This window comes from Quercus lobata, chromosome 6 (assembly GCF_001633185.2).
Source record: "Quercus lobata isolate SW786 chromosome 6, ValleyOak3.0 Primary Assembly, whole genome shotgun sequence".
NCBI classification, from domain to species: Eukaryota; Viridiplantae; Streptophyta; class Magnoliopsida; order Fagales; family Fagaceae; genus Quercus; species Quercus lobata.
The window spans coordinates 2,689,495-2,717,020 of NC_044909.1; the positions used below are offsets into that span (position 1 = coordinate 2,689,495).

The 27,526-nt window shown below is 33.5% G+C and overlaps 2 protein-coding genes across 2 annotated transcripts; both read left to right on the top strand.

Moving 5' to 3' along the window:
- The first annotated feature begins 295 nt into the window (after nt 1-295).
- LOC115994061 (primary amine oxidase-like) lies at nt 296-9,179 on the top strand. The gene is made up of 5 exons (XM_031118078.1): nt 296-1,153; nt 5,525-5,909; nt 6,300-6,413; nt 7,815-8,353; nt 8,658-9,179. The coding sequence occupies exons 1-5, from the start codon at nt 363-365 to the stop codon at nt 8,866-8,868; spliced, it is 2,040 nt and encodes a 679-aa protein (XP_030973938.1). The 5' UTR covers nt 296-362; the 3' UTR covers nt 8,869-9,179.
- Nucleotides 9,180-14,240: 5,061 nt separating this feature from the next.
- Nucleotides 14,241-24,045, top strand: LOC115994660 (primary amine oxidase 1-like). Its single transcript, XM_031118875.1, has 5 exons — nt 14,241-15,366; nt 16,016-16,129; nt 17,192-17,742; nt 18,455-18,604; nt 23,991-24,045. The coding sequence occupies exons 1-5, from the start codon at nt 14,245-14,247 to the stop codon at nt 24,043-24,045; spliced, it is 1,992 nt and encodes a 663-aa protein (XP_030974735.1). The 5' UTR covers nt 14,241-14,244.
- The last annotated feature ends 3,481 nt before the right edge of the window (nt 24,046-27,526 follow it).

The following is a 27,526-nucleotide window of genomic DNA, read 5'->3' on the forward strand; positions in this document are numbered from 1 at the left end:
CTTTTCTAATTTTTTTCAGCCAATCACAACACATAGTGTACTGTTTACGAACCCACGAATTTCACTTTTCAGTAACTTTTTCATTAAAAATGGGTTCCACGATACTATTCACATATTTAAAAATTATTTTGCTACAGTGTTTTTCAATTTTCAGTTTCAGTTTTCAGTTTTCAGCTGTATCCAAACGGACCCAAGTATTAAAAAAAAAAAAAGAGTACTGTGTTTAGATTTTGCCAAAAAGAAAAAAAAAAAAAAAGATTAGGAACACTTCTCATATGTATATACAACAGCCAGATTTTATTTTCTCCCAATTGAAGCAGACACAAAAGCCCTCTTGCTAACTACTCATAGGCCGTAGCTCCATGGCTTCAATTTTCAACATCCAGATTTTGATATTCTTCTTTCTCCTTATCATTTTCTCCATTCTCCGACCAACCCAACAACAACAACAACACCCTCTAGACCCCTTAACTCCCTCAGAGCTCAACTTAGTCCAAACCATTCTCACACACGCCTATCCCACCTCCAACAACAACTTAACCTTCCAATACGTAGGCCTAGACGACCCAGATAAACCAACCCTCCTCTCATGGCTCAGCAGCCACTCCACCACAAAAATCCCACAACGCAGAGCCTTTATCATAGCCCGTATAAACCATCAAACACACGAACTTATCGTAGATTTGTCCAACCACTCCATCATTTCCAACCAAATTTACAAAGGCCATGGCTTCCCTTTACTCACTTTCGATGAACAAATAGCCGCAAACGCTTTGACCTTAGCCTACGCTCCCTTTGTTGCTTCAGTTAGTAAGAGAGGCTTGAAGATCAACGAGGTTGTCTGTGGTAGTTTCGCTGTGGGATGGTACGGTGAGACTAGGAACAATAAGAGGGTTGTGAAGGTTACGTGTTTTTACTTAGACGGGACTGTTAATATGTACATGAGACCGTTGGAGGGAGTAACGGTGACCGTTGATCTTGAAGAGATGAAGATCATTGGGTTTTGGGATAGATTAACGGTTCCAATGCCGAAAGCCGAGGGGACAGACTATAGAGAATCGGAGCAGAAACCACCATTTTTGCCGCCGTTGAAGAAGATCACTGTTGTGCAACCGGACGGACCAAGCTTCATGATAGATGGACACAGAGTTAGGTAAGAACGTTTATGAGTTCTATATGTTATAGCTGAAATTAATAACACACACACACGAGGAAAGTCTGAAAAAAACCTACTTTTTTATATTTTATTTTTGGTAGAAAATGATATTCATTAAAGAAAACTAACTAGAGTCGACATAGAGAGACAGTGGCCTCTCATGATACATGCCAGTAGTGTCATAAAACAATAACACATAAAGGTTCACAGGTGGACCATCAAATAACAAAAATTTTTTGTTTGAATTGGCTCTCATCCTTGTCAGAACTTCTGCACATTTGTTAGGTTCACAATAGTAATGTTTCATCTTTCTTACAAGAATTTGGTTAACAAGGGTCCTACAATTTATAACAAGAGAGCCATACTAGAGAGCCATGAAAAAAACCTACTCTTATCTTGTTAAATTTCACTTCAATCCCCACGTTTATGATGAGTCAAATCACAAGCATGACAATTTTCACGTGAATTGAGATAAATTTTTTTAATAATTTGTTCTCATTTGGTCTACTTCTTAAATCACAATTTACTTATTGATAACATGTTATAGCTGAAAGTTGTGATTTATTTATATCTTTAGTGACTAGCTAGCTTATTGTAGACTTATATTATTGTACTAATTATTTGAAAATAATGAGAGATCAAGTTCAAAAAAAAAAAAAATAATAATAATAATGAGAGATCATATTTTGTTCGGTGCAATAATGAAAGTTTGGATTCCAAAGTAATGACACGCGAGTATGAAGTTTAATTTATTACAATAATGAAATTATTATAAATTTGTTTGTTTTTGGTTTTTGTATTTCTCGCTAAATAGTAAATACTATATATCTTTTTTATATATAAAAGCGGCAATTAATGCCGCTACAGTGATTTATTACTGTTTATTCAGTGATTTTTATTGTTCATCTACAGTGAAATTTTCGCAAGGCATTTTTTTTTAAAAGTTTCAAACAGTAGCTACAGTTCCAAGCGGCACTGTAGCTACAACTTTTTTATTTTTTTTTATTTTTTTTTATTTTTATATATATATATATATTGTTATACTTACACAACAAATTTCATAATATTTTCACAATTATTGAAGTGTCAATTTTTTTACAAGTCAAAATAAAATAATAAAATATGAAACTGTGACCAACTACAACTGAAAAAAAATGTTTTGTGAAAAGCGGCAATGCCGCTACAGTATTTTAGCAATGTTCATTAAGTGTTTTTGCGTTGTTCATCTACAGTGTCATTTTGGTGAGCCACTTTGTGTCTTCTTTTTTTAATATTTATGTAAGCTGGTATATATATTGTTATACTGACGCAACAAATTTCACAATATTTTCATAATTATTGACGTGTCAATTTCTTACAAGTCAAAATAAAATAATAAAATATGAGACTGTGACCAGTCATAACTAAAAATAAATGTTTTGAGAAAATGTTACAACACTTATTGTACAGTACTTTTGGTTTATTCAATTGGCACGGTAGCTACAGTGCCTAAATTTTTTTTTTTTTTTTTTTTTTTAGTAATCGGTTTGTGTTTGTGTTTGTGTATTTTATTTTTTTTTTCTTTTAAATATTTATGTAAGCTGGTATATATATTGTTATACTGACATAACAAATTTCACAATTATTGACGTGTCGATTTCTTACAAGCCAAAATAAAATAATAAAATATGAGACTATGACCAACCATAACTAAAAATAAATGTTTTGAGAAAATGTTACAACACTTATTGTGTAGTGTTTTTGGTTTATTCAACTGGCACGGTAGCTACAGTGCCTAAAGTTTTTTTTTCTTTTAAATATTTATGTAAACTGGTATATATATTGTTATACTAACACAATAAATTTCACAATATTTTCACAATTATTGACATGTAAATTTCTTACCAGTCGAAATAAAATAATAAAATATGGGATTGTGACCAATCACAACTAAAAATAAATGTTTTAAGAAAATGTTACAACATTTATTGTTATCACAATATTTTCACAATTGTTGAGATCTTAGTTTCTTATAGATCAAATAAAAAAAATGCTAAGTCCATAACATTTTAACATTAATTTATACGGTGCCTAAAGTTTTTTGCTTTTTTTATTTTTGTTTTTATTTTTGTTTTTCTAGTTATCGATTTGCGTTTTATTTTTAATATTTATGTAAGCTGGCATATCTGTTAACTATATAAAAAGAGCCAAAGGCTTATGAATAGTGTTTTTTGGGTTTATTCAATTAGTGAGGTGCACTTTTTTTTTTTTTTTTTCCCCCCTTCAAGTATGCCAATTCGTTTGAACTTTGTTTTTGTTTTTTGTTTTTTAAAGATTTTTATATGTTTACTTTGTACTTGCAATGCAAGTTTACATTGTAAATACATAAAAGTGGTTAATATTATACACATTTGCACAAAAAACAGTAAATATTGTACACATTTTGTAAATGTGTACAAAATTTGCCAATTTTTTTGTGTCTACAGTATAAATTTACATTGTAATTAAGTACAATGTATACATAGAGATATTATGAAATGTTGTGATGCATGTGTCAATTCCTTATGGGTCAAAATAAAATAAAATAATAAAATATTATAACCGAGATCTAGCACAACTAAAAATGTCGTGACATTTTGTTGTTATTACAATATATTTACAACTATTGAAGTGTAAGTTATAGATCAAAATAAAATAATAAAATATTGGACTGGGATTTGTCACGGTCTTATACGATTGAGATTAACTTTTTATGACATAATTATCAAAATTCTTAAAATTAATGTCTCTTTTGATTAATGTAAATCTTTATGTATTTTAAAAATCAAATGATTCATATCTTTATTTTGTGATACAAATAAAATCTAAAATTGATCCTAATCACTACTTTTTTTTCCATGGCTAGCACGTGCTGCCTTGACTAGTATTTATATAAAAGAAAGGATTTGGGTGATGATCCACAAAATTTTTGGGCCTACATGGATTAGGTTCGCTCACAAATGTCTTACTTTATGTTTTCCCTTTTAAGACGTTGATCTCTGGTTGTTGGCAAAGGTGTTAATTTTGTAATTGGAAATTTGCGTTGTAGTTGCCGGCTGATAGTGATAACCACAACACCTTTAATGACTTAATGTAATTAACATGTGATATAAGAAGAGATTATCCCCTAAACATTAACGATAAGAATAACTTTATTGACCCATTTTTTTTTTATATAATTTATTTCACAATTGTTAGTGTGACATCTTGTAATTAATGCAATATAAAAGTAGAGTTATGACTTATGATAGCTTAATATGTCATCTGGCAGTGAGTTTATAAAATAAAAATAGAGTTATGATAGGTTAATGTGAAATGACACTGCACCAATCATAATTAATTTACCGACTTAATTACAATCTTTAATAAATTGACAAAAAAAAAAAAGGAAGCAGTTGTGGCTTAGCATTGTCCAAAAACAGAACTTTAAGAAACTCACTTGTTTTTGTTTTAAGTTGAAAAGTGAACCAAAATTTATTTTTAATAACATAAATATTGATTACATTGTAATGGTAGTTAGAGTAATATTAACTCCTATTTAATGCTCCAAACTTGTAAAGATGTAATAAAGGCATTTGGTAAGTATTTTAGATGTTTGTGTTTCAAATGATCGTTAGCTAGGTGGTAATGAGTAATGACATATTTTGTGATGCTTTATATTTGTGGTAGGAACTCCACGTCCTCATCTCCTACTATCTATTTATATAAAAGAAAAGATTTTGTAAACTTACACAAAAACATGAAGAAATTGATTTTTTATTTTTTTTGTATTTTTAAATGAGGACATATTTTAAAGACATCTAAAATGGATACGTAGACTTATAATTAACAAAAGATGAATTATTTGTAAGATGGGAATGAAAGAAAAATACATAGTAAATTATTAATTAATTATGTCAATTAAAACCTTCAAATTTCAATGTAATTCATGATTTTCCTCTTTTCGTTTAAATTAATTTTAGCTTAATTTATAATTGAAATTGATTTGATTTTAAAAGCTTTACACTTCCATAATAAACTTATAATGTGTGCTCCATTTGACATGTTAGCTAACTTCGTTAAATTTAAAATTTAATTGGAGAGGAAATTTGATGATGAATTTGACTTATTTTGAAATTTAGAAGATTAAATTGATACAAGTAATAATTGATGGATCAAATTGATATAACTAATAGTTAAAGGACCAATTAAAATTTACCAAAAATATATTAGACATTTTATACAGTTGCTATTGTTTTTCCTTGTATAAGATATCAATTTATAACATGCATTACGTTGTAGTCAAAGCTTAACTTAAAATTTATGTAGTTTTTATGACCAAATAATTCACATATGTCATTCTTAAATTAGGTGGGCGAACTGGGATTTTCACTTAAGTTTTGACATGCGAGCAGGTCCAATAATTTCTTTGGCATCAATTTACGACTTGGAGAAGCAAATATTTAGACCTGTGTTGTATAAAGGGTTTGTGTCAGAGCTCTTCGTTCCATATATGGATCTAGACGAGGAATGGTACTATAGGACATTTTTTGATGCTGGTGAATATGGGTTCGGTTTGTGTGCAGTGTCACTCGAACCAATGAGAGATTGCCCAGAAAATGCAGTGTTCATGGATGCCTACGTTGTTGGCCAAAATGGGAAACCAGTAAAGATGTCACAAATTTTTTGCATATTTGAACGACATGCTGGAGATATAATGTGGCGTCACACAGAGACTGCTATTCCAAGAACAATTGTAAGTAAAATTTTGTAAAACTATGTGGGTTTATTTGTTTCTCAAATTAAAAAAAAACTAAGTAAAACTTTAACAGGTTTTAAATGTTTGCCGATGATATTTCTGGTGGTTTATATGATAATGAGATTAGGTTGATGATGTTCATAAAAAAAAAAAGAAAAAAAGAAAAAAAAAAGAAGATTGGGTTGATGACAAGTACCCGTTTTGAAACTGCACTTTTTTTTTTTTTTTTTTTTTGAAAATGCACTTTTTAAAAAGTACGTCAAATTTTATTATTATTATTATTTTTTTCCAAATACAGTTTTTTCATTTTTTATTTATTTTATTTTAAGGTTCTTTGTTGGGTAAAGTTGAAATTTTAAACCTCATGCTTAGCTAAATGGATTGCAGGTAAGGGAGGCTAGGCCAGAGGTGAGTTTAGTGGTCAGGATGGTGTCAACTGTGGGCAACTATGACTACATAATAGATTGGGAATTCAAGCAAAGTGGCTCAATTATTGCTACGGTAAATCATCATTTTTATTCCCTTGATTCAATTAAGTTCTAGTGTTATTAGTGTTATTGAACCATATAAGGTCCTTTATATCTTTACAATATAACAATAATTAAGCTTAGTTCCAAAATTTTAGATTTATTCTCAACAAATTAATTGACACTAGTAATATATATTTTTCCCATCATTTTATTATATCCAAAGTCACATGCTTATGGTACGACACACTTGAATATTTAGTTTGAAATAGAATTTGCTATTCAATCATCTAACAAAGTCTCTAACCAAAAGGCATTGTTGAAGCGAATTTACACTCTTCCAACAGAGAACCACACCTTATGAATTAGAGGTCATTAATTCTTTGTTTATTAAGTCTAATACCATAACAAATTTCACAATTACTAAGGTCGTATAATTCTTTGTGGATTAATGTATAATAAAAATAATATCAATAATGGTCCCATGTATAAGTGATATTGTATTGAAATATATAAGGTCCTTTATATCTTTACAATATAATAATAATTAAGCTTAATCCCAAAATTTTAGATTCATTCTCAACAGATTATTAATCGACACTAGTAACATATATTTTTTCTTTCATTTATTATATCCAAAGTCACATGCTTATAAATACAACACACTCGAATATTTAGTTTGAAATAGAATTTGCTATTCAATCATCTAACAAAGTCTCTAGCCAAAATGCATTGTTGAAGGGAATTTACACTCTTCCAACAGAGAACCACACCTTATAAATTAGAGGTCATTAATTCTTTGTTTATTAAGTCTAATACTATAACAAATTTCACAATTATTGATTAAGGTTGTATAATTCTTTGTGGATTAATGTATAATAAAAGTAATATTAATGATTCAATGATGGTTCCATGTACAAGTGATATTGTATTGAAATATATAAGATCCTTTGTATCTTTACAATATAACAATAATTAAGCTTAATTCCAAAATGTTAGATTCATTCTCAACAAATTAATCGACACAAGTAACATATAATTTTTTCTGTCATTTTATTATATCCAAAGTCACGTGCTTATAATACAACACACTCGAATATTTAGTTTGAAATAGAATTTGCTATTCAATCATCTAACAAAGTCTCTAGCCAAAATGCATTGTTGAAGGGAATTTACACTCTTCCAACAGAGAACCACATCTATAAATTAGAGGACATTAATTCTTTGTTTATTAAGTCTAATACTATAACAAATTTCACAATTACTAAGGTGGTAAATGTGGATTAATGTATAATAAAAGTAATAACAATGATTTAATGATGGTTCTATGTACAAGTGATATCGTATTAATTAGAATTTATTACTTTGATCGTGAAATTTGTAACATCTTAGGGTAAAAACTCCATTATTAAAAATCAATACTCTTTTATCACAGGTTGGGCTAACTGGTTTGCTAGAAGTGAGGGGATCAAAGTACACTCACAAAGACCAAATAGAGGAGGAAGTCTATGGTACACTATTAGCACAAAATACCATAGGTGTAAACCATGATCACTTCCTAATTTACCACCTTGATCTTGATGTGGATGGTGATTCCAATTCTTTTGTCAAGTCCAATTTGAAAACAACCCAAGTGCCTGACCACGGCTCACCTAGGAAGAGTTATTGGAGGGTTGTTAGTGAGACAGCTAAAACTGAATCAGATGCAAAAATAAAACTCGGGTCAAAGGCAACTGAGTTACTAGTTGTGAATCCGAACAAGATGACTAAGATGGGCAATCATGTTGGCTATCGTCTGATCCCCAAATCAGGGGCAGGTTCACTTCTATCAGACGATGATTACTCCCAAATCAGAGCAGCCTTCACTAAGTACAATGTGTGGGTCACTCCGTATAACAAGTCAGAAAAATGGGCTGGGGGACTCTTTGTTGATCAAAGCCGAGGGGATGACACTTTAGCCACGTGGAGCCAAAGGTACCCTTCGATAAGTTATAATTGTGATCATTCCACTGATCATTTAGATATATATATATATATATATATATAGATACAATAAGATTTGAATTTATAGTATCTGTTCTGTGGTGATCGTTTTTTATCATCATGCAAGATACTAATTGATTTTTGGTGTAAGTAATATTCAAATTCAAATATCTTATTATGACATTTTGAGCTAATTGGAAACTTAGCCAACTAATCATATTGATAGTAGGGATTTATGGGTTAATCATCCTCTATTTATCCTAATAATTCTTATTGTTATATATTGTGAATGCAGGAATAGGGAGATAGAAAATAAGGACATTGTGGTATGGTACACGTTGGGGTTTCATCATGCACCTTACCAAGAAGATTTTCCATTGATGCCTACGCTGAGCAGTAGTTTTGAGCTGAGGCCGGCAAATTTCTTCGAGAGCAATCCGGTGCTAAAGGTCAAACCACCTCAAGATGTCATGAGGCTTAATTGCTCCATTTTGAAAGTGGTCTAAGTCACTGGATTACGTAGGCTTGAAGTGCACTTAATATTATGCTTCATTGTTGAAGAACACTTAAAAAAGAAAAAGAAAAGAAAAAGAAGAACCTTATTATGAAGCTGCTTGGGATGGGACCCCTTATGTCTCAATTCTATTTGAAGAATGCTCAGTAATGAACCCTTTTGCAGCAATTATTGCTTATCCTTGCAAGGCAATTGGCAAATGGCAATGGAAGGATCCAAAGGCTGTTCTCTTTTGTCTTCTCTAATAAAATTGTTCATATATTTAGCCGCAAACAAAAATTTTTTGCATAGAAAATGGAGTGAAATCACAAACTTCAGAGAAACTGTGCACTTAGGCAATCTCCAATCCTGCAACTCGAACATGGGTTATGATGCCAATAATTAATATGGGAACTTTGTCCCTGCTTTCTCATTTAAACATCCCACAATTATTGATTACTCAAATCAACTTCCAAATTTCAAATGCTTAGAACAATCAATTGGAAATAAGTAAACCCCCAAAACTTTTGTCTTTTCATTGATTTAAATTTTTTTTTAGTCATATTGTGCAATAGGGAATAGTACATTCAAGATTCATACTAATAACAATTTTCCATTCTCAATCAATTATTGCATTATATAAGCAAAAGAAATAAAACATAATGGGTTTTAGTTAATTCAACTGGTAAAATCTTTGATATTTTAGTGGTGTTTGCTACGACTTAAATAATGCACCCAAATGCAGGATTGCCGCGAAGTAATAATCTCGGTAAGTCCAATTAGGTCAAATTCACAAGAAAAAGGGAATTGATTAGCAAATCAAAAGAGAATAAAACTAAAATAATAAAGTTTAATTGAAGAGATTTTGATGGTTTAGTAAAGGTAATTTAAATTGAAAGAAAATAACAAAATATTAAAGCGCTAAGGTTTAGGGATTCACACAACACATCTATTGGTAGTCTTAACAATATTTATTTTATAATTCAAATAAAATTCATACGAAGAATGATCTTAGTCGGATGATTTAGCAATAAGAACTTAAGAATTAATTGTCTAAGGTAGTTTCATGAAATTGATTGATTTTAGGCAAAACAAAACTAATAAATTAATTCGCAGGGAATACTAAGCATTTAACGTGCTCAGAGTTTACGATAAATCAAAAAATTATACAGAATTAAACATTTTTCTAGATGAGTGAATCAATTAAAAACATAATAACATAAGCATTAAAACTATAAAATAATTGTTAAGAATATACCAATAAACGATTGGGTTTCACCCCTTACCTTAACAAAGCCTCTAGCAAGTTATAAGACAAATAAAACTCTAAAAATTATAAAGAAACTTTAAGAAAACCTAAATTATGTTTTACAGCAGCTCCCCTCTGAATTTTGCCCTAAAGAACCTTTAAATAGGTCAAGGAATCCTATTACAAATTGAATTCCCGTTTGAGGAAAATCCTAGGTTTTCAGGCTTCACTTAACTGACATTTTTGGCCCATTTAACGTTAGAATTCAGACTTGTGGTAGCTACAAAATTGTAGCCCTTTAAGTTACCCAACTTAAACCATCCTGATTGGACATCTGAGCCGAAAGTTATGCCTAAAATACTAATTGGTGTACAAGCTGGAATTCTAATTCGAATTAGACTTAGATTTGGTACAAATTTTCTTTGATTCCTTACTCCAATTGGACTCGAATTTAATTGGATTGATCTTCTTTAACTTCATTATGGCTCTTGTAAAAGTAAAGTCCATTGGCTTTCTTCTTTGCATAAATCTATTTATATAATTTTATTATCTTACAAAAGACAAATTCACGCATTAAAATTCAATTAAGCACAAAATTAATTATTCAACATTATTCCAAAACCAAATATAAAATGTATGAATTAACTTAAAATAAATATAATAATGCTATCTAATAATGATATAAATATGCAAAATTAAGTTATTATCAGTGTCTCTCGCAACATCTTTAAGTTTTGGTATTAACTTTCAATTTGTACAACAAGTTTGAGTTTCAAATTTCTAACTATATGATGTTTAATTGTTGATTATATTAATTTTATAGAATTTTAATAAAAGTGTGATTGTGCATTTGTGTGCATTATTAGTTTTATTTTTTATATTTACAAAAATCTAACATGGTATAGTAATAGTAAACTGTAAAAAAACTAGACTGCTTAAAACAACTCATAAATTTAACATGCTTAGTCTAATACATTACACTTACCTTCCTTCTAGTATGGAATGAGCAACTCATCTTTCTTAAGTTTTTTGTTCTATGAACAAATTCTTCAAATTATAGATCAATCAAATTAGTATTGATGCTTTGTTACGCTATCCTTTATAAGATTGCTCAGAGACCTTACATATTGGAATCATCGCTTCGCAATTAATGGTTAGGCCTGGATTTTATAGTGGAACTCCTAATGAAAATGAAATGTGTTATTGAGTCAACTTTCTCGGTCTTTGTGGACCTAGGGCTCTTACATTGACTTCCTCAGTTTTAAATTTTTTTGAATTTTCTCTTTTACCATCCAATTAAACTATCTTTCACACCTCCTTTAATAAGAAATTTGGTATTTATTAACATATTTTTTTTTGGGGATTTTTAAAGTATTTTTTTCAATTATACATGAGAGGTCGGTGTAAATGATTTGCATTTTAGGGAAGGTAAAGTTTTATTCTGAACTACTAACTGCTAGTCTAATCCATTACACTTACCTTCCCTCTAGTATGGAATAAGACACTCATCTTTCTTAAACTGCAAACCATTTGCACTGACCTCCTCTAAATGACTAAAAAGAAGTTTTAATTTTTTTTTTTTTGAATTTTCTCTTTTACATCCAATTAAACTATCATCCGCACCTCCTTTTATAGGAAATTCAGTATTTATTAAAATCTCTTTTTGGGCAAACTCTAGAAGTTCATTGTTAGGACACTTCAAACATACTCATAGAGTCATTATCACAAACATTTAAAAGTTTTATTCATAGCTAAAGGGTCTAGGATCACACTTAGGTAATGAAACCATAGCAAGTGTACCCGCTTTGATACCAATTGAAAGTTCAATTAGTGTGTAAAACACTAATGAATATTTAGACCCCCAAATTTAACAATACCAACACAAGCTTATACACAAAAAATATATATGTGGAATGATGTATATAAGCTATAACCAAATAGGTAAAACTTTCTAAATCATAATTAATCACAAACACGACATCAATTAAAAGGTAAAGAGTAAGGGAAGAGAGATGCAAATTCAAAGATAACATCGGCACGTGATATCGAAGAGGAAACCGAAGAACTTGGCAAAAACCTCTCCATTGACCTTTAAGTGGTCAAATGATCCACTAAAGAATATAGTTGGGATACATGAATAGCAAAAGACCCTCAAAGCCTAATCTATCCAATGCACCTAAGCCCTCTAAGCTTCTTGCTCCAACAGGGTTACGCCTAATCTTGTCTTCTTTAGCTTCCTAGATCCCGCAATAAGCCCATTGCATCAATCAAGTAAATTGGTCATCTCTGAACTGCTTCCCAAGAACCAAAATACCTTATCATAAACACGGGTATGGTGAGATAAGGATTTGACAAAATGTACCTTTCAAGGATATGTCAATGGAGAGGATGAGAGTAGAGAAATTTGGAGAATCAAATAATGAAGATTATGGATGAGTCAATCTTGTTTTTCTCTAGGGTTTCTCTCTCAAAATTCTCTTTGGAAGCTCTCTACATTTCGTGGGTATAAGGGTATTTATAGTAGTGTATGTGAGGAATGTGAAAAGTCAGGTTTCATCCAAACAGGGCATTTTGGCGACTTAGCTTGCGACCAGAACAAGTCGAGAGCTAACTGCCTGGTCAGATTGTATATTTTTGTCTTGTAGTGCTCTAACTGTCGTGACCCTTCAGCTCTCTGCATGTTTCACACGTGTGCCACTTTGACGACTTCCCAGTCGTGAGTCAGTTGCAAGATCTAGTCGCGAGACTCTTTTGATTGCACACATCTTGAGTTTTTTTCACACTCTCTCAAACACAACCCTTATATGATTCCTACGTAAATAAAGTGTATCTAATTGCTAAAATACAAGCAAATTTGGCATGGAATAAGGCCAACACATGATTGAATAAATTTAACTTTACAAGTATAAATCATTTGCATTTTAGAGGAGGTAAAAGTCTTATTCCAAACTAGGGGAGTTGAGTGCAATTTTCTTTATATATATATATATATATATATACGGGTGTTCTTAAGGCATTTGTTAATAGATCATTTTAGGAATTTCTTGATATCATTTTCACGGGAAATATAGAAAAATTGTAAAAAAAAACCAGTTACTTTTTTATTTTCTTATAAAAATTTTTAAAAAATAAATCATAAACCAATATTACAGCATTCATTAACTTTTTTGTTTTTTATTTGTTGAAATGAAAAATTTGGTTCAATCACATGTATGGATACTTTCTGTCTTTCTTGGGTTTAGAGGTAAGAATCATTGATTTTTAAATTTATGACTTATAAAGGTGGTTGATTCGAATTCAATATTTCTGCGGGTGTATTGAGTGTTGACATCAATGAAATGTGATTTATTCCCAAAGAGAGCTAGTTGTGAAGAGGAGCATGTTAACAATCATGCCCCCATTTTCACTATTAAAGCAAAAGCTAAGCAAATGATTTATTCTTGCTCTCAATGCAAGAAAAGGCCTTGGAAAATTCAAGTGGACTTGTATCTCTTGCTTACAGCTGAAGTCTAAGAAATGAAACATTGCAACGTCAAAGCTACGGTAGCCTTTATTCAAAGTTTAACGCAGCTTTCATGTAAGAGAGGTGGAACAATAAATTATAATGTGCCTTACTGTAGGTGGAGAAACTTTTAGTGGATACAAGTTGGTAACAATACCATGAATTGCGTGTGTTGAGTATGGTATTGGAGCCAATCCGGTACAGAAACTTTTCCACTATAATGCAAATGAGACTGGAACCTGACTGTATGTACGTAGTCAAGTACCAAACATGTAAACTTTGTTTGGTAGGAGACGAAACTCCGTTGAAGTCTGGCACAACCTAGGTCCTGCATAAAGAAGAGTCAATACCGCAATAGATGACGGTAAGCACTCCAATACTTAAGTAAGTTCCATACTTTGTAATGGAGAGAGATAATGAGAGTTAGAGAGAGAGAGAGAGAGAGAGTCTAAACAAAGAATCTTCCTTCATTTTATAAGGAAATGTGTGATTGTAGATGCATAGAGAATTGTGTAGTTGTAAAGGCTTTATCATTTAATGTGATACACGATCTTACTATATATATAGTCCAAAATAGTGGGTTGACTACTAGCACCAGCGCTCAAGCAATTCTTATTTGAATTTATAAGGCAGCATCCATGAAAATTCCATTCTTGGTTCTATCTTTTTTCCTACAATGTTACTTCGCATCTAGTCTTTATCACCCCTTAGACCCTCTCAACACTACTGAAATTGACCAAATAAGGAACATAATTCAAAAGTCTCACCTTGCCTCTCTTCCTAACCTAACCTATCATTTTGTTGATGTTGAAGAACCACAAAAAGAAGATGTTCTCAACTGGCTTTCTAATAAAGGAATCAAGCCTAATCGTCAAGCCAAGGTTGTCGTTCGAGCAAGGGGTGAGACGACCTATGAACTCATTGTAGACTTAACCGTTGGCTCAATCACATCAAACCAAGTCTACAATGGTTCTGGCTATCCTCCTCTCACTTTCATTGAACTTTACCGAGCTAGCAAACTGCCTTTGACGTATCCAGAATTCAACAACTCAATTCAAAGAAGGGGCCTAAATTTGTCTGAAGTTTCTTGTGTACCATTTACAGTAGGTTGGTTTGGTGAACGTGTTACAAAAAGAACTCTCAAAGTTGCATGCTTTTATCGTGGAGGGTCGGTTAATGTGTTCGCAAGGCCTATTCAAGGAATAACTGTACTTGTTGATGTTGATTCAATGAAGATTACAATGTACACGGATAGACTTAGAGCACCTGTGCCTAAAGCTGAGGGTACTGACTTTCAATCATCAAAAGGGAATCAAAATTCTACTACTTGTAACATAACAAATGGTGGGTTCACCATTGAGGGCCAAAATGTTAAATGGGGTAAATGGGATTTCGGTGTGGGATTCAATGCTCGGGCAGGTGTTATCATATCCACAGCGTCAATATTTGATGACAGAGAAAAGAAGTTTAGGCGTGTGTTGTATAGAGGACATGTATCTGAGACATTTGTTCCATATATGGATCCTACAAGTGAATGGTATTATAGGACATACATGGACATTGGTGAATATGGGTTTGGTCGTGCAGCTGATACCTTACAGCCATCGATTGATTGCCCAGGGAATGCTGCATTTATGGATGGATATATGGTTGGGCCAGATGGACAGGCACAAATGGTACCAAGGGCTATTTGCATTTTTGAGCGGTATGCTGGTGATGTAGCTTGGAGACATACAGAAATTAATGTTCCTGGCAAAGTGGTAAGTCTATCTGTGTTCATTAATGGTTATTTATGGTTATGGTTTTGGGGAAAAAAAATTTCCCATGGATTTTGGGTAAATTATACTTTTTGGTCATTGAAATTTGGCGCATGTTCGATTTTAGAGTAAATCTTAGGTATTTTTGAAGTATGATGAATAGTACTCATTTTTATTACATTCATGATAAGTTCATCATGAATAAGAGAGGAGGGAGCACCATTTCACTATACTTCGAAAGTACTTAAATATTTTTCTTGATTTTGTTCTTTCAAATCTTAGAAGCTTGGATTTGGTCACTGAAAATTCAAATAAGAAATATTTAGATTACTCCATCTATTTTTTTGCTTACATGAGTAATGACACCTCATATTTTAGCAACCAAATCAAACCAACTACATATTTAAAGGACTATAATCGCGCTAACCCTTACAAAAATTGAATCAACTCCATATTTAGAAGACAAGATCAAACTTTTCCTACATTCTAGGGATGAAATTTTCCTAATTCTAAAAATCTCAAAGGCCAAATCCAAACTTTTTAAATTTAAACTATCAAAATCATACTTACTTTAAATTTTAGGGACCAAACACATAATTTAACCTTTAATTTTGTTATTGTGTTGTCAACATAAAGTGGTTATGTCTTGCAGATAAGAAGCGGGGAGCCGGAAATTACTTTGGTGGTTAGAATGGTGGCTAATGTGGGCAATTATGATTATATTCTTGATTGGGAATTCAAACAAAGTGGCTCCATCAAAGTTGGGGTGCGATTCATTTCTTTTGTGTTTTTAAAGAAAAATACCTCAATTTCATAATCGATGATTAGATGGACCTCTTGTGAAGAGTCTAGTGAATTAGCAACTGATATAAATGTTGGTAATGGATAAGAAAAGAAAGCCACATTATTTTTTATTATTATCACTCATTATAAAAATGTTTGTTCTTCGAAAAACAATCCAAGCTCATATTTACCCAGCCCAAAGCCCAAATTCTCATATGAAATACAGGCCTAGTTTTTGTGGCCAGAGAGAATGGGTCAGACTGAGCTTGGGCTGACTCATTGATTTTCAATTTGAGCGTTAATTGTAATAGCTTTTCTCAAGTACTTGAAGACCAAGGTGAAAAAAATAAAAAAAACAGTACTTTATTATTGTAACATTACAAAGCAGTTCTAAAAAAAAAAAAAAAAAAAAAAAAAAAATCCTCTGCATAAGTTATTAGCAATTGTAGAAGAAAAATTCTAACAAATACAGTTTTTAAAGTCAGCTTATCTTGTTAGGCACAATAAAGTTTAACTTTTATTTGGCACAGCTTAATCAAACTCAATTTATTTTTAGGCGAAAATCAAAGCTATACCCTCTAATTCTAAACTTGGCGAATTATCCTTTTTTTTTTAATCTAAAATTTATCTTTTGTCATTTTATTGATTAAACTTTAACATTTTCAATTAAATTGGCCATTCTCTATGTTTGTCATCTATAAAATCCATAGATGATAATGGATAATGGACGGTAGGAAAAACTTGACAGAAATGTTAAAATTTAAGGATTAAAATAACAAAAATGAAATAAATTCATGAAAAAAATTGATAATTTACTCAAACTCAAATGATATAGTTTAAATTTTAACTTTATTTTTATCTTTAAAAAAATTATATATTATACAATGAGAAAAAGATCCTCTCCCATTGCAAATATTGTCCATTTCATAGTTTAGATTAGATTTTACATGATCTAAAAGTGTACAATTTTTCACGTAGTCATAGTGAATGATAGAATGACCCTACAATAAATGCACACTTACGAATATTTGGATTTTTTTTTTAGGTGGATTTGACAGGTATATTAATGATGAAGGCTACACCATACACAAATACCGACCAAATAACAGAAAATGAGTACGGACCCTTAGTAGCAGAAAACACTGTTGCTGTGCACCACGACCACTTACTCACATACTATCTTGACCTTGACGTTGATGGTATCGACAACTCCTTCGTCAAAGCCAAGTTACAAACTATAAGAGTATCAAACCAGAACATAAACACTACTTCACCAAGAAAAAGTTATTGGACAGTAGTTAAACAAATTGCCAAAACTGAGGCAGAGGCTAGGATTCAGCTTGGCTTGGAGCCAAGTGAACTTTTAGTAGTGAATCCAAACAAGAAGACAAGGCTTGGGAATCATGTAGGTTACCGGTTGATTACTGGACAACAGGTTAATTCTCTTTTATCTGATGATGATTGGCCCCAAATTAGGGTTGCTTATACAAAGTATCAACTATGGGTGACTGCCTATAACAAGTCGGAGAGGTGGGCTGGAGGTTTCTATGCCGATGGGAGTCGAGGAGAAGATGGCTTGGCCATTTGGAGTCAAAGGTAAATTGTGATTGTCATTAGTATGATTCATAAATTTAAAAACATAACATTTCTCATAATTTTGTTTTTCTTTTTTTTACAAATGTTGACATGACTTGTTATGATTGTTACATAGTAATAATGGTGTCAATAATAAATTCAGATAAAAGTGATATTACTCCTATCATAATAGGTCATGTTAGCGGTTGTGAAAAAAATTGTGTCCCTATAATTACTCTATTTTGATATGAAATAAAATTTGAAAATTTTTTTTTGGAGTTTTGATATGAAATCATGAGAGAAGCTTACAATAACACTACACTATGTCACAAAGACTTTTGAGTTTTGACCACAAAAGTTTTTAACTAATTATAAATTATATCACTATAAGATGAATGTTATTTAAATTCTATTGAACACACACACATATATATATATATATATACACATATTTTGATCCTCTGCTATGAAGGATCATGTAGCTCAGCTATAGTGAATCTAGGTGAAATTGTATTATGAAAATTAACATGTTATTGAACTCTTTCAAACAATCGTCATATCTCATACAACCAAATGACACTAGTTCAATTACACCTTCATAAATTAAAAAAAAAAAAAAATCGATATGTTAAGTTTATAAGTATAAAATATGGTACAGTCTAATTAACAAGTTGCAGTATGGAGTGTTAATTTTCATCAAGTTAACTAAGAGGACAACTATTGGTATGTGCAGGAACAGAGCAATTGACAACAAAGATATAGTTCTATGGTACACAGTTGGGTTTCATCACGTTCCATACCAAGAAGATTTCCCAGTGATGCCAAGTGTTCATGGTGGATTCGAGCTTCGACCCTCAAATTATTTCGAAAGTAACCCATTGCTCATATAGGAATGCTCTAAAACGTCGTAGTATAACAAGCTCAATGCCGGGATTATTATCTGGGTAGCACTAGTTTTTGAAAAAACTGAAATCCTTCTGCTCAAATTAGTTAAAGGAACCATGATGGATATGAGCTTGAAGGTTTGAATAAAAATACTTTGTTCCATTTTTATTTTTTTAGTGTTCTACTTTATGTTTCATCAATTATAATATGTTATTATTATTTTTTTCATTTTTAACTTTGGTTAGATACTGAGCAGAACATAAATAGTGAGACATAAGATTTTTATTTATTGAAGTTTCCTCAGTAGAACTTCTTCATGAAAGTTTGGTGTCTTTCACATGAATAATTCTAGGAATACATCATTTTCTACACTCAAATTCATACCTTACTTAAGTGTCAACTTGTATTTGGTGCATAAGTTGACACAACATGTTTAAGTACATGTGGTGGACCCAAGTGAAAATTTTGAAATCCAATCACAAATAGATACTTGAAAGAGGGTGTGGATTTGTATGTGGAAAGGGGTGTTTTTGTAGGACACTGAATATGAATTACCTATTAAGAGGTCAAAGTCTCGTACGTCCCCTCAATTTTTGTCTTTTAAACTTACATTGTTCACATTTTTTTGAACAATAGTTGACTTACTTTAATTTTTTTTTACACATTTTTAGATGATATATTGTGATTGGAATAATATTGACACAATATTTATTAAGTAAATTAGACCAATAAGAATAAATCATGTCAACAATCATAAAAAGTGTAAGTAATAGGTTATCTCCTATCAATCACATATACGAACTATGTACGGCTTATAAAGGTCAAGACTTAAGAGGTCTTTTTCTTTATGATTGGAAAATGATAGAGTTATAATTTTTTTTTTTTACAAATTACTGATATGATTAGTGGTTATCGGTAAGTGAAAAGTAATGTTTGTGGTGGGCTCAAATAACAAGAATATATATATATATATAATAGATGAAACTGAGAGGAACTTTAATTAGAATTTCAAATTAGAGTTCCAATTTCGTGTCATGTGTCCTAAATTATATATTCTTAAAGAGTTTTTTTTTTCTTAATTTTATAATTAAATGTGGGACCACATCATAAATATTCATCCAAGTGAGTTATTAAGTACAAAAACCAAAGAGTCTAAAATAAATGAATCGTAAAAAAAAAAAAAAAAAGTGTTTCACAATAATTTTTTAAAAAAGGGACAATTTACATTTTATACCTAATAATATCATTACAAATTTTTTTAAAGAGTTAACAAAATATAAAAATGACTATCAATAGTATTTAAGTTATATATATATATATATATATAGGAATTATATTATGCATTTTATTATATATCTTTAAGGGTATCCATGCATATGCATGAGATTACAAGCTAGTGTAAAATAATTTGTAACTATAGCATTAGTCCTTTACAATTACTGATACATTAATCCAAACTCTAGAGTGCAAGTGGTTGAGTCGTGGATGTCTGTGAATTCTTGAGGTGTAGTAGTTCCAGGGACTTTTGTATGGGTCTAATACATAATATGTCATTTGCGATGGGATTTCATGGTCATTGGTGGATTCGGCTAACAGGATTGAGATTCAGTGCAAGGGCTGTCCTTGGATCAATTTAAGTGTAATTGCACTTAAAGTAAACGAAAAAGTCATTTACTTTGAGGTTAAATTGTAGACATTTGATTATGATTGTAGTAGAAAATTCAAGGTCACTAGTTAATTGCATTTATGGCATGTCATTTGCATGTGTATGGCCACACAAAACAATAAAGCAAATTTCAATAAAAAAAAAAAGAAAAAAAAAAGCAATCGAGCTTTCTATGAATTGTTGGTTGTTGCAATTAAAATAATGCAAACTAAAATGCAAATTATCGCAAGTAATAATATTTGGATTCAAATCTTTTAGATTTTCTAGGATACTCTACCAAATAGATTTCCTTAAATTTTAATCATTCTTTAACAATTTAATGGTTTAGATTTTACCATGTCAACATTCCACTAACAATAATTTTTTTTTTTTTTTTGAGAAAGAACTTGAGTACTTTTATTAATGTAAATGAGTTACATCTGAATGTAAAACCGACACAATATGAGAATGTACATCTTCCATCCATACTTGAAAATCTGGTATGCTTAAAGCATATCTCGCCAGATTATGAGCTACACTATTGCCGTTTCTCTTTACATGAGAATACAACACTCTTTGAAAATGACTTGAGTAAATTTTCACATCCTCCACCAGCAGACCCAATGGGCATAGGTTCTGTTCTTGAGATTTCAGAGCTTGAATCAACCGTAATGCATCACCTTCGAGAATGACATTTTGGAACCCCAGCTCATGTGCAAATGACAAAGCTTTCTGAGCAGCCAACACTTCTGTCACCTCAGCTTTGTACACCTGAAAAATATTCTCTGAACAAGAAGCTAATACAGCACCATAGCTATCCCTTATTACAACACCAACACCAGACCTATTTGCATCATCAAAGACCGCTCCATCAAAGTTGACTTTCACGAAACCAGCTGGCGATGCTCTCCATCTATTTTCTCCATTTCCGTTACTCCTTACCTGTGTACCTGATGCTTCTGTGTTGGCTTTGTATTGCGCCAACCATTCAGTTGCCTGTTCAGCAACATGGTGCAACGGACAAGCTTGCAAATTGAGCCTTACCTTGTTCCTTTGATTCCAAACAGTCCAGGCCGTGTAAGCCAGCAGCTCCAAAGATTTCCCTTCCTCTATCATCCATGACAGCAGCTCTCTTACACAGGTGAACTCAATTTCGCACCTAAACCCCCATTTTTCCTGATCAGCCCACACTACATCCAGCTCCGGACATGACCACAAAGCGTGCACCGAGTCCTCTACTGCCAGTTTACACCTCTCACAGATTGGTTCCTCTAAAATTTTCCTACGCATCAAAGCTTGTTTGGTTGGAAGTACATTACGGCAAGCCCTCCAAAGAAAATTTTTTATCTTTGGAGGAGCTTGCATCTGCCATACTTCCTTCCAAACTCGTTTATGACAGATAGGAGGAGTTTGAGAATTTAATTGTAGCTCCTCTTCTTCTTTAAGGAACCTATATCCGGACTTACAAGTGTAATTTCCTGAGGTCGAGTAAGGCCAATACAAAGTGTCCTCTGTCACATGTCGACTTAGGGGGATTTTCTTGATCAACTTAGCATCCTCTTCCACAAATAATCCATCCACCATCTCTTCATTCCATCTTCTTGTGCTTGGGTCAATAAGTGAATCTACGGTATAATTTTCAAAACTCTCCAATGGGTAGGAAGGCAGAAATGTTGGGTGTTTTCTTGGCAGCCAACGTTGCTGCCAAATGTTTATTTTTTCTCCATTTCCTACCCTCCATAATGCCCCCCATTGAATGATGTCTCGTCCTCTAAGGATACTCTTCCAAGCATAAGACCCCATCCTTGAATCGGCAGCCTCCATAAGCGATGAATTTGGGAAGAAACGAGCTTTAAATACTTTGTAGAAGAGTGAGGATTTATTATTCAATAGCTGCCATGCTTGCTTTGCTAAGAGGGAATCATTGAACATAGCAAGATCTCGAAAGCCCATACCTCCAATAGTCTTAGATTTTGTTATCACTTCCCATTTAATCCAATGGATTTTTCTACGGTCGCCCCTTTGGCCCCACCAAAATCTTTTGATTAGAGCCTCAATTTCATTGCACAAACTCACCGGCAATTTGAAACATCCCATAGTGTAAGTGGGGATGGCTTGTATGACCGCCTTTATAAGCACTTCCCTTCCGGTTTGTGAAAGTAATTTTGCTTCCCACCCTTGAAGTTTCCGCCAAACCTTCTCCTTAATGTAGCTAAAACTTTCTTTTTTTCCTTTCCCAACCAAGGAGGGCAGCCCAAGGTATTTTTCATAATGCAAGATTTCTGGTACACCTAAAGCCGCCTTAATTCCATGCTTCACCCCCTTCGGAGTAGACTTGCTAAAGAACAAGGAGGTTTTACTCCTATTCATTTTTTGACCCGAGGCTTCTTCATAATCTTTTAGTATCTCCAAGACATTGTTGCACTCCTCCATTATTGCCCTGCAAAAAATAAGACTATCATCTGCAAAAAGCAGATGCGTTAGTTTTGGGCCCCTTCGACAAAGGGAGTAGCCATGGATATCACCATGTAGGTCCGCCTTTTTAATTAAGCCATTCAACCCCTCCGTACAAAGAAGGAATAGAAAGGGGGAAAGTGGATCTCCCTGCCTAATCCCCCTTGTAGGATAAATCATCCCACAGGGTTCTCCATTTACCAAAACAGAATATGATACTGTTTTCACACAACCCATAACCAAATTTATCCACCTCTCCCTAAAACCCATTTTCCTCATTATCCCCTCCAAGTAATACCACTTCACCCGGTCATACGCTTTACTCATATCCAGTTTCAGTGCCATATAACCATAATTACCCCCCTTGTAATTTTGTAGACTATGCAAGGTCTCGAAGGCCACCAAAATATTATCAGAAATTAATCTACCCTTAGTGAAGGCTGATTGGTGTTCTGTGATAATGGATGGAAGTAATTTTTTGAGGCAATTTGCATGAATTTTGGAATAAATTTTGTAGAGGACATTACAAAGGCTAATAGGGCGAAATTGGTGTGCATATTCAGGGGAGTTTATTTTTGGAACAAGTGTGATAAAAGTATGGTTTAGGGGAGTAGGTATAGTACCTAAGTTCAACCATGACAAGATGGCTGAGGTGACATCATGATTCACCGTGCTCCAAAAATGTTGATAAAAGAGCGGAGGCATGCCATATGGTCCAGGAGCCTTGAGGGCCGCCATTTGTTGGAGGGCAGTAGCTACTTCACTTGCTTCAAACTCTCTACATAGGCTTTCATTCATCTCCTCATCTATCACTGTAGGCACACAATCTAAGATGCCTGTAGAGACCCTCCCATCTGTTGAGGTAAATAGAGACTTGTAATAGTTCACCATTACTTCCCCAATATCCTCCTGTTTAGTTCTCCATACACCTCCCTCATCTCTAATACCTTCCATTGAGTTCTTCCTATATCTCTTTGAGGCATAGCTATGGAAATGCTTTGTATTTTTATCCCCCCGATTTGCCCATAGAATTCGTGATTGTTGAGCCCACATCAAAGCTTCCCTATCTTGCAACACCTCAATTTCTTTTTTAATCTGTCTTACCTTAAAATTATTCCCACTAACCATGGCTACCCTCTCTTCTCTAGCTAGGTCCTTTTTCAACTGATTCAATTCCAATCTCACATTCCCAAAAACACTTTTCTCCCATTGCCCCAATTCCTTACCACACTTCTCCACTTTTCTTAGTATATCACCCTCACCACCGACTTCATACCCACTGCCCCAAGCCGAAACTACCACCTCCTTACAACTGGAATTTGAGAGCCACATTTGTTTGAACCGGAAAATTTTTTTCCGAGTAGGTGGGTGCAGGCCAGATAGTGATAAAAGAATTGGAACATGATCCAAAGAGTTACATGACAAATGGTACACCCTTGAACCTCCAAACTTCATGAACCAACTATTATTTACCAAACACCTATCAAGCCTCTCCCAAAATGAAACCCCATTTTCGAAGTGCTTGCTCCAAGTGAATTTAGAGCCCTCAAATCCCAAATCCATGAACCCACACTCATCAATCACCTCCCTAAATTGTTGCATCTGATTATAAGGCCTTCTTGCACCCCCAAGCTTCTCCTCTTGTTTGATAATTTCATTAAAATCCCCATAACAAAGCCATGGTTTTTCCGGTCTTGAGTTTAAAGCCCTAAGTTTTGCCCAAGCTTCATGACGTCTTGCTGTATCCGATTCACCATAAAAACCTGTTAATCTCCACTCATTCTCCGTATTTTATCAATCACCGCATCAATATAGTACCTATTCGAATCTTCCACCTTTAAATTGATCGAAGCTTTCCAATACAGAACTAATCCTCCACCTCTTCCCACTCTTGGTACCACTCATCTATGATCAAAACCAATACTTCTTTGCACACACTCTAGCCTAGCATCATCTGTAAGCGTCTCGACTAAAAACACTACAGTGGGATCTTTTGCCCGTATGATTTCCACGAGCAACCTCCCTGTATGCAGGTTCCCAAGCCCACGACAGTTCCAAACTAAACAACTCATTGCTGTTGGCGGGGTTGAACATCAGCTCCCGCCATTACAAAAGTTTTGTTTTCTCCACTAAGGGCTTTTTGGAATCGCTTTGCTGAAACCTCAGTGTGATCTGCCTCTATCCCAGCCATTCTTTTCTTCCCTTGTAACTGAAAACTTACTGCCGTGCTGCCCTTAGACTTTTTCCTTTCTCTGCGTGTCCAGGTAGAAGAAGCACGTGAATTAGGTGATTTGTGAAACCTAATTTCCTTAGCAGCACGTGATTTGTTAAGTGTTGGATTCTCACTTAAGTTCTCACATGCACTAGGGCTTCTTGTCAAACTTCTACCCGATCCAAGCATATTAGCCGCCCCAAACTCTTGAGCCAGACTTAACTCCTCATTACTTCCCTCACCAGCAATTTCGGTTTCCTTAGGAGTCTTCAAATCCTCAATAATTATCTCCTTTATTCCATTTTGATTGACCGGATCTTCCATATTAATCCCATCCCCTTCATTACGCCTTAATAACCCAATTATTTCCTCTTCTTCCAGGCTAGTATTAATGCTAGCCGTTACTCCATGTGGCTGCTCCGGTACACTTTCTCCACTAGAATCAGAGGTTCGGCCTGAATCAATGTCTTCCGGTGTACCTGAACTCCTCTTCTTCTTCTCGACATAGAACCCAGGGACTAATATTGCACTTCGTCTTGCAGCAACAAATGGTGGAGCTCTAAAAAACGGACCAAATTCACGTTGCTCAGGAGTAAAAGTACCTTCACTGTCAATCCACAACCAACAGTCTTTGTCATCGTGAGTTAGTCGTCCACACCAGTAGCACATATTCGGCAACGTCTCATACTTGAATGATATCCAGACCTGTTTACCTCCTTCACCTACAGAAATCAGTTTACCACGACGTAATGGTAATGACAGATCAATGGAGGCCTGGATTCGGATAAAATGCCCACCATCAAATATTTTTGGATCCGTCGGCACGAAAACATCCCCCAAAACACTACCAATTTTCTTCGCAGCCTCTAATGTCATAAATTTCATTGGAATTCCATGCATTTGAACCCATAGTTTCGTCTTCTTAAACCTTAAATCTTGAAGCGAGGACTCATTATCATATTGACTCATTGCCACCAGGTGTTTATCGAAAGTCCATGGTTCTCCCTCTAAGATTCTCTCCACATCCTCCCTATTATCAAATGTGAAAAGAATTTTATGATCTCCAAAACTTTGGATCTTGAAACCGTTCTTGGCTCTCCATAGCGGGTTAAATGTCTTCGCTATGACCTCCATGTTAATGGCTCGCTTTGTCAAAAACTTTGCCGCAATGGAAAACTTCTCCTTACTATCATCATCAATCAAGCAACACCCTGGTCCCTCTCTATCTGACAACTTAAGCCGACTCCATGACTGAGCCAGTTCGTCCATCCTCACACTCACTCAAACAGTTTCCCACACCCCCAAAAGGAACCCAACAAGCCTAGAAGCAACAGTTTTACTCCCAGGATACTCAACACCTTCGTCGAAGGGACACACAAATTCTACTGTGAAAAAAGAGTTAGAGAGAAAACCCAACTTCTCTTCACAGAGAAACCCTAGTAACAATGTGACTGAACCTCTAATGTGATTGGTTTTTGATTAACAATAATCTTAATTGTTTTGTTTGCAACATTATTTTATTATTTTAAGAGTGTTATTAGTGGAATGCTGACATGGCAGAATCTAGACCCTTAAATCATAAAAGAGTGGTTAGAATTTAAAGAAATCTATTGGTAGAATACTATAGGAAATCTAGAGGATCTGAATCTATAATATGTTGGTAAGTTCGAGGTTGATTTATAAGTAATGATTGACACTAATGTAAAACTTCTATTATTAAGTAGAAAACAAAAATAATTATTCGTTGTATTTTTCATAGGGGTGGCAAAATTGGACACGACCCGCGAACCTGACACGACATGACATAAAATTAGCAAGTTATGGGTTGAGACTTAATGAGTTCGTGTCATATTTAGGTTGACACTGTTAGGACATATGTGAATCATGTTAGGAACATATGTCATTCAAAATTGGCTAATCCTTTGACAAAATACACTTTACTTGTAATTGGGTAGATCTAAGATGTGTTTAATACTTCAAGGAGCAAGGTTTCAAGTCCAATGTTAAAGCCATGCAAATATGTTCAAGAAATAAGTGAAGAAGTGCTGGATTTTAAAACTTAACAGCTAGCATCTATTGAGGTTTAAAAGGCTGTTTAAGCTCGATGTCGACAGCTATAGATAACCTATCTATCGAGATTTATGAAATTTAGATTTTCAGTTCTGATTTCAATCCAATCAGTATATATTTGTTTAGACTTTCTTTTCTCACAACCCTAAACATATGTAAGGATTATTTTAAGGGCCGTTACAGCTGATGCAACTTAATGCAAAAGTTTTTCACAAGCATATTGTGACCAGAGACATATGCCCTAGTTCATCTTCCTCTTCAAGAAGCTGCTGCGTTTGTACGCCATAGGGTTTTATAACTAAGGAGTTTCGTGATCTTCATCGTGTGATGAATTGAAGAACTTTGTAGCCAACATCCATCTCAAGTTGGTGGTTAGTCACGTACTTGGATCTGTGCATCGATTGTTTAGTCATGTACTAGAAGCCCTACATTGAAAAGGAAGGATTGTCACTATAGAACAAGTCCAATTGTGTATTGGGGTAAGGGTTCAACTGTAAGTTGGTATAAAGTACTGGGATTCCTTTACTTGTAACCGCTTG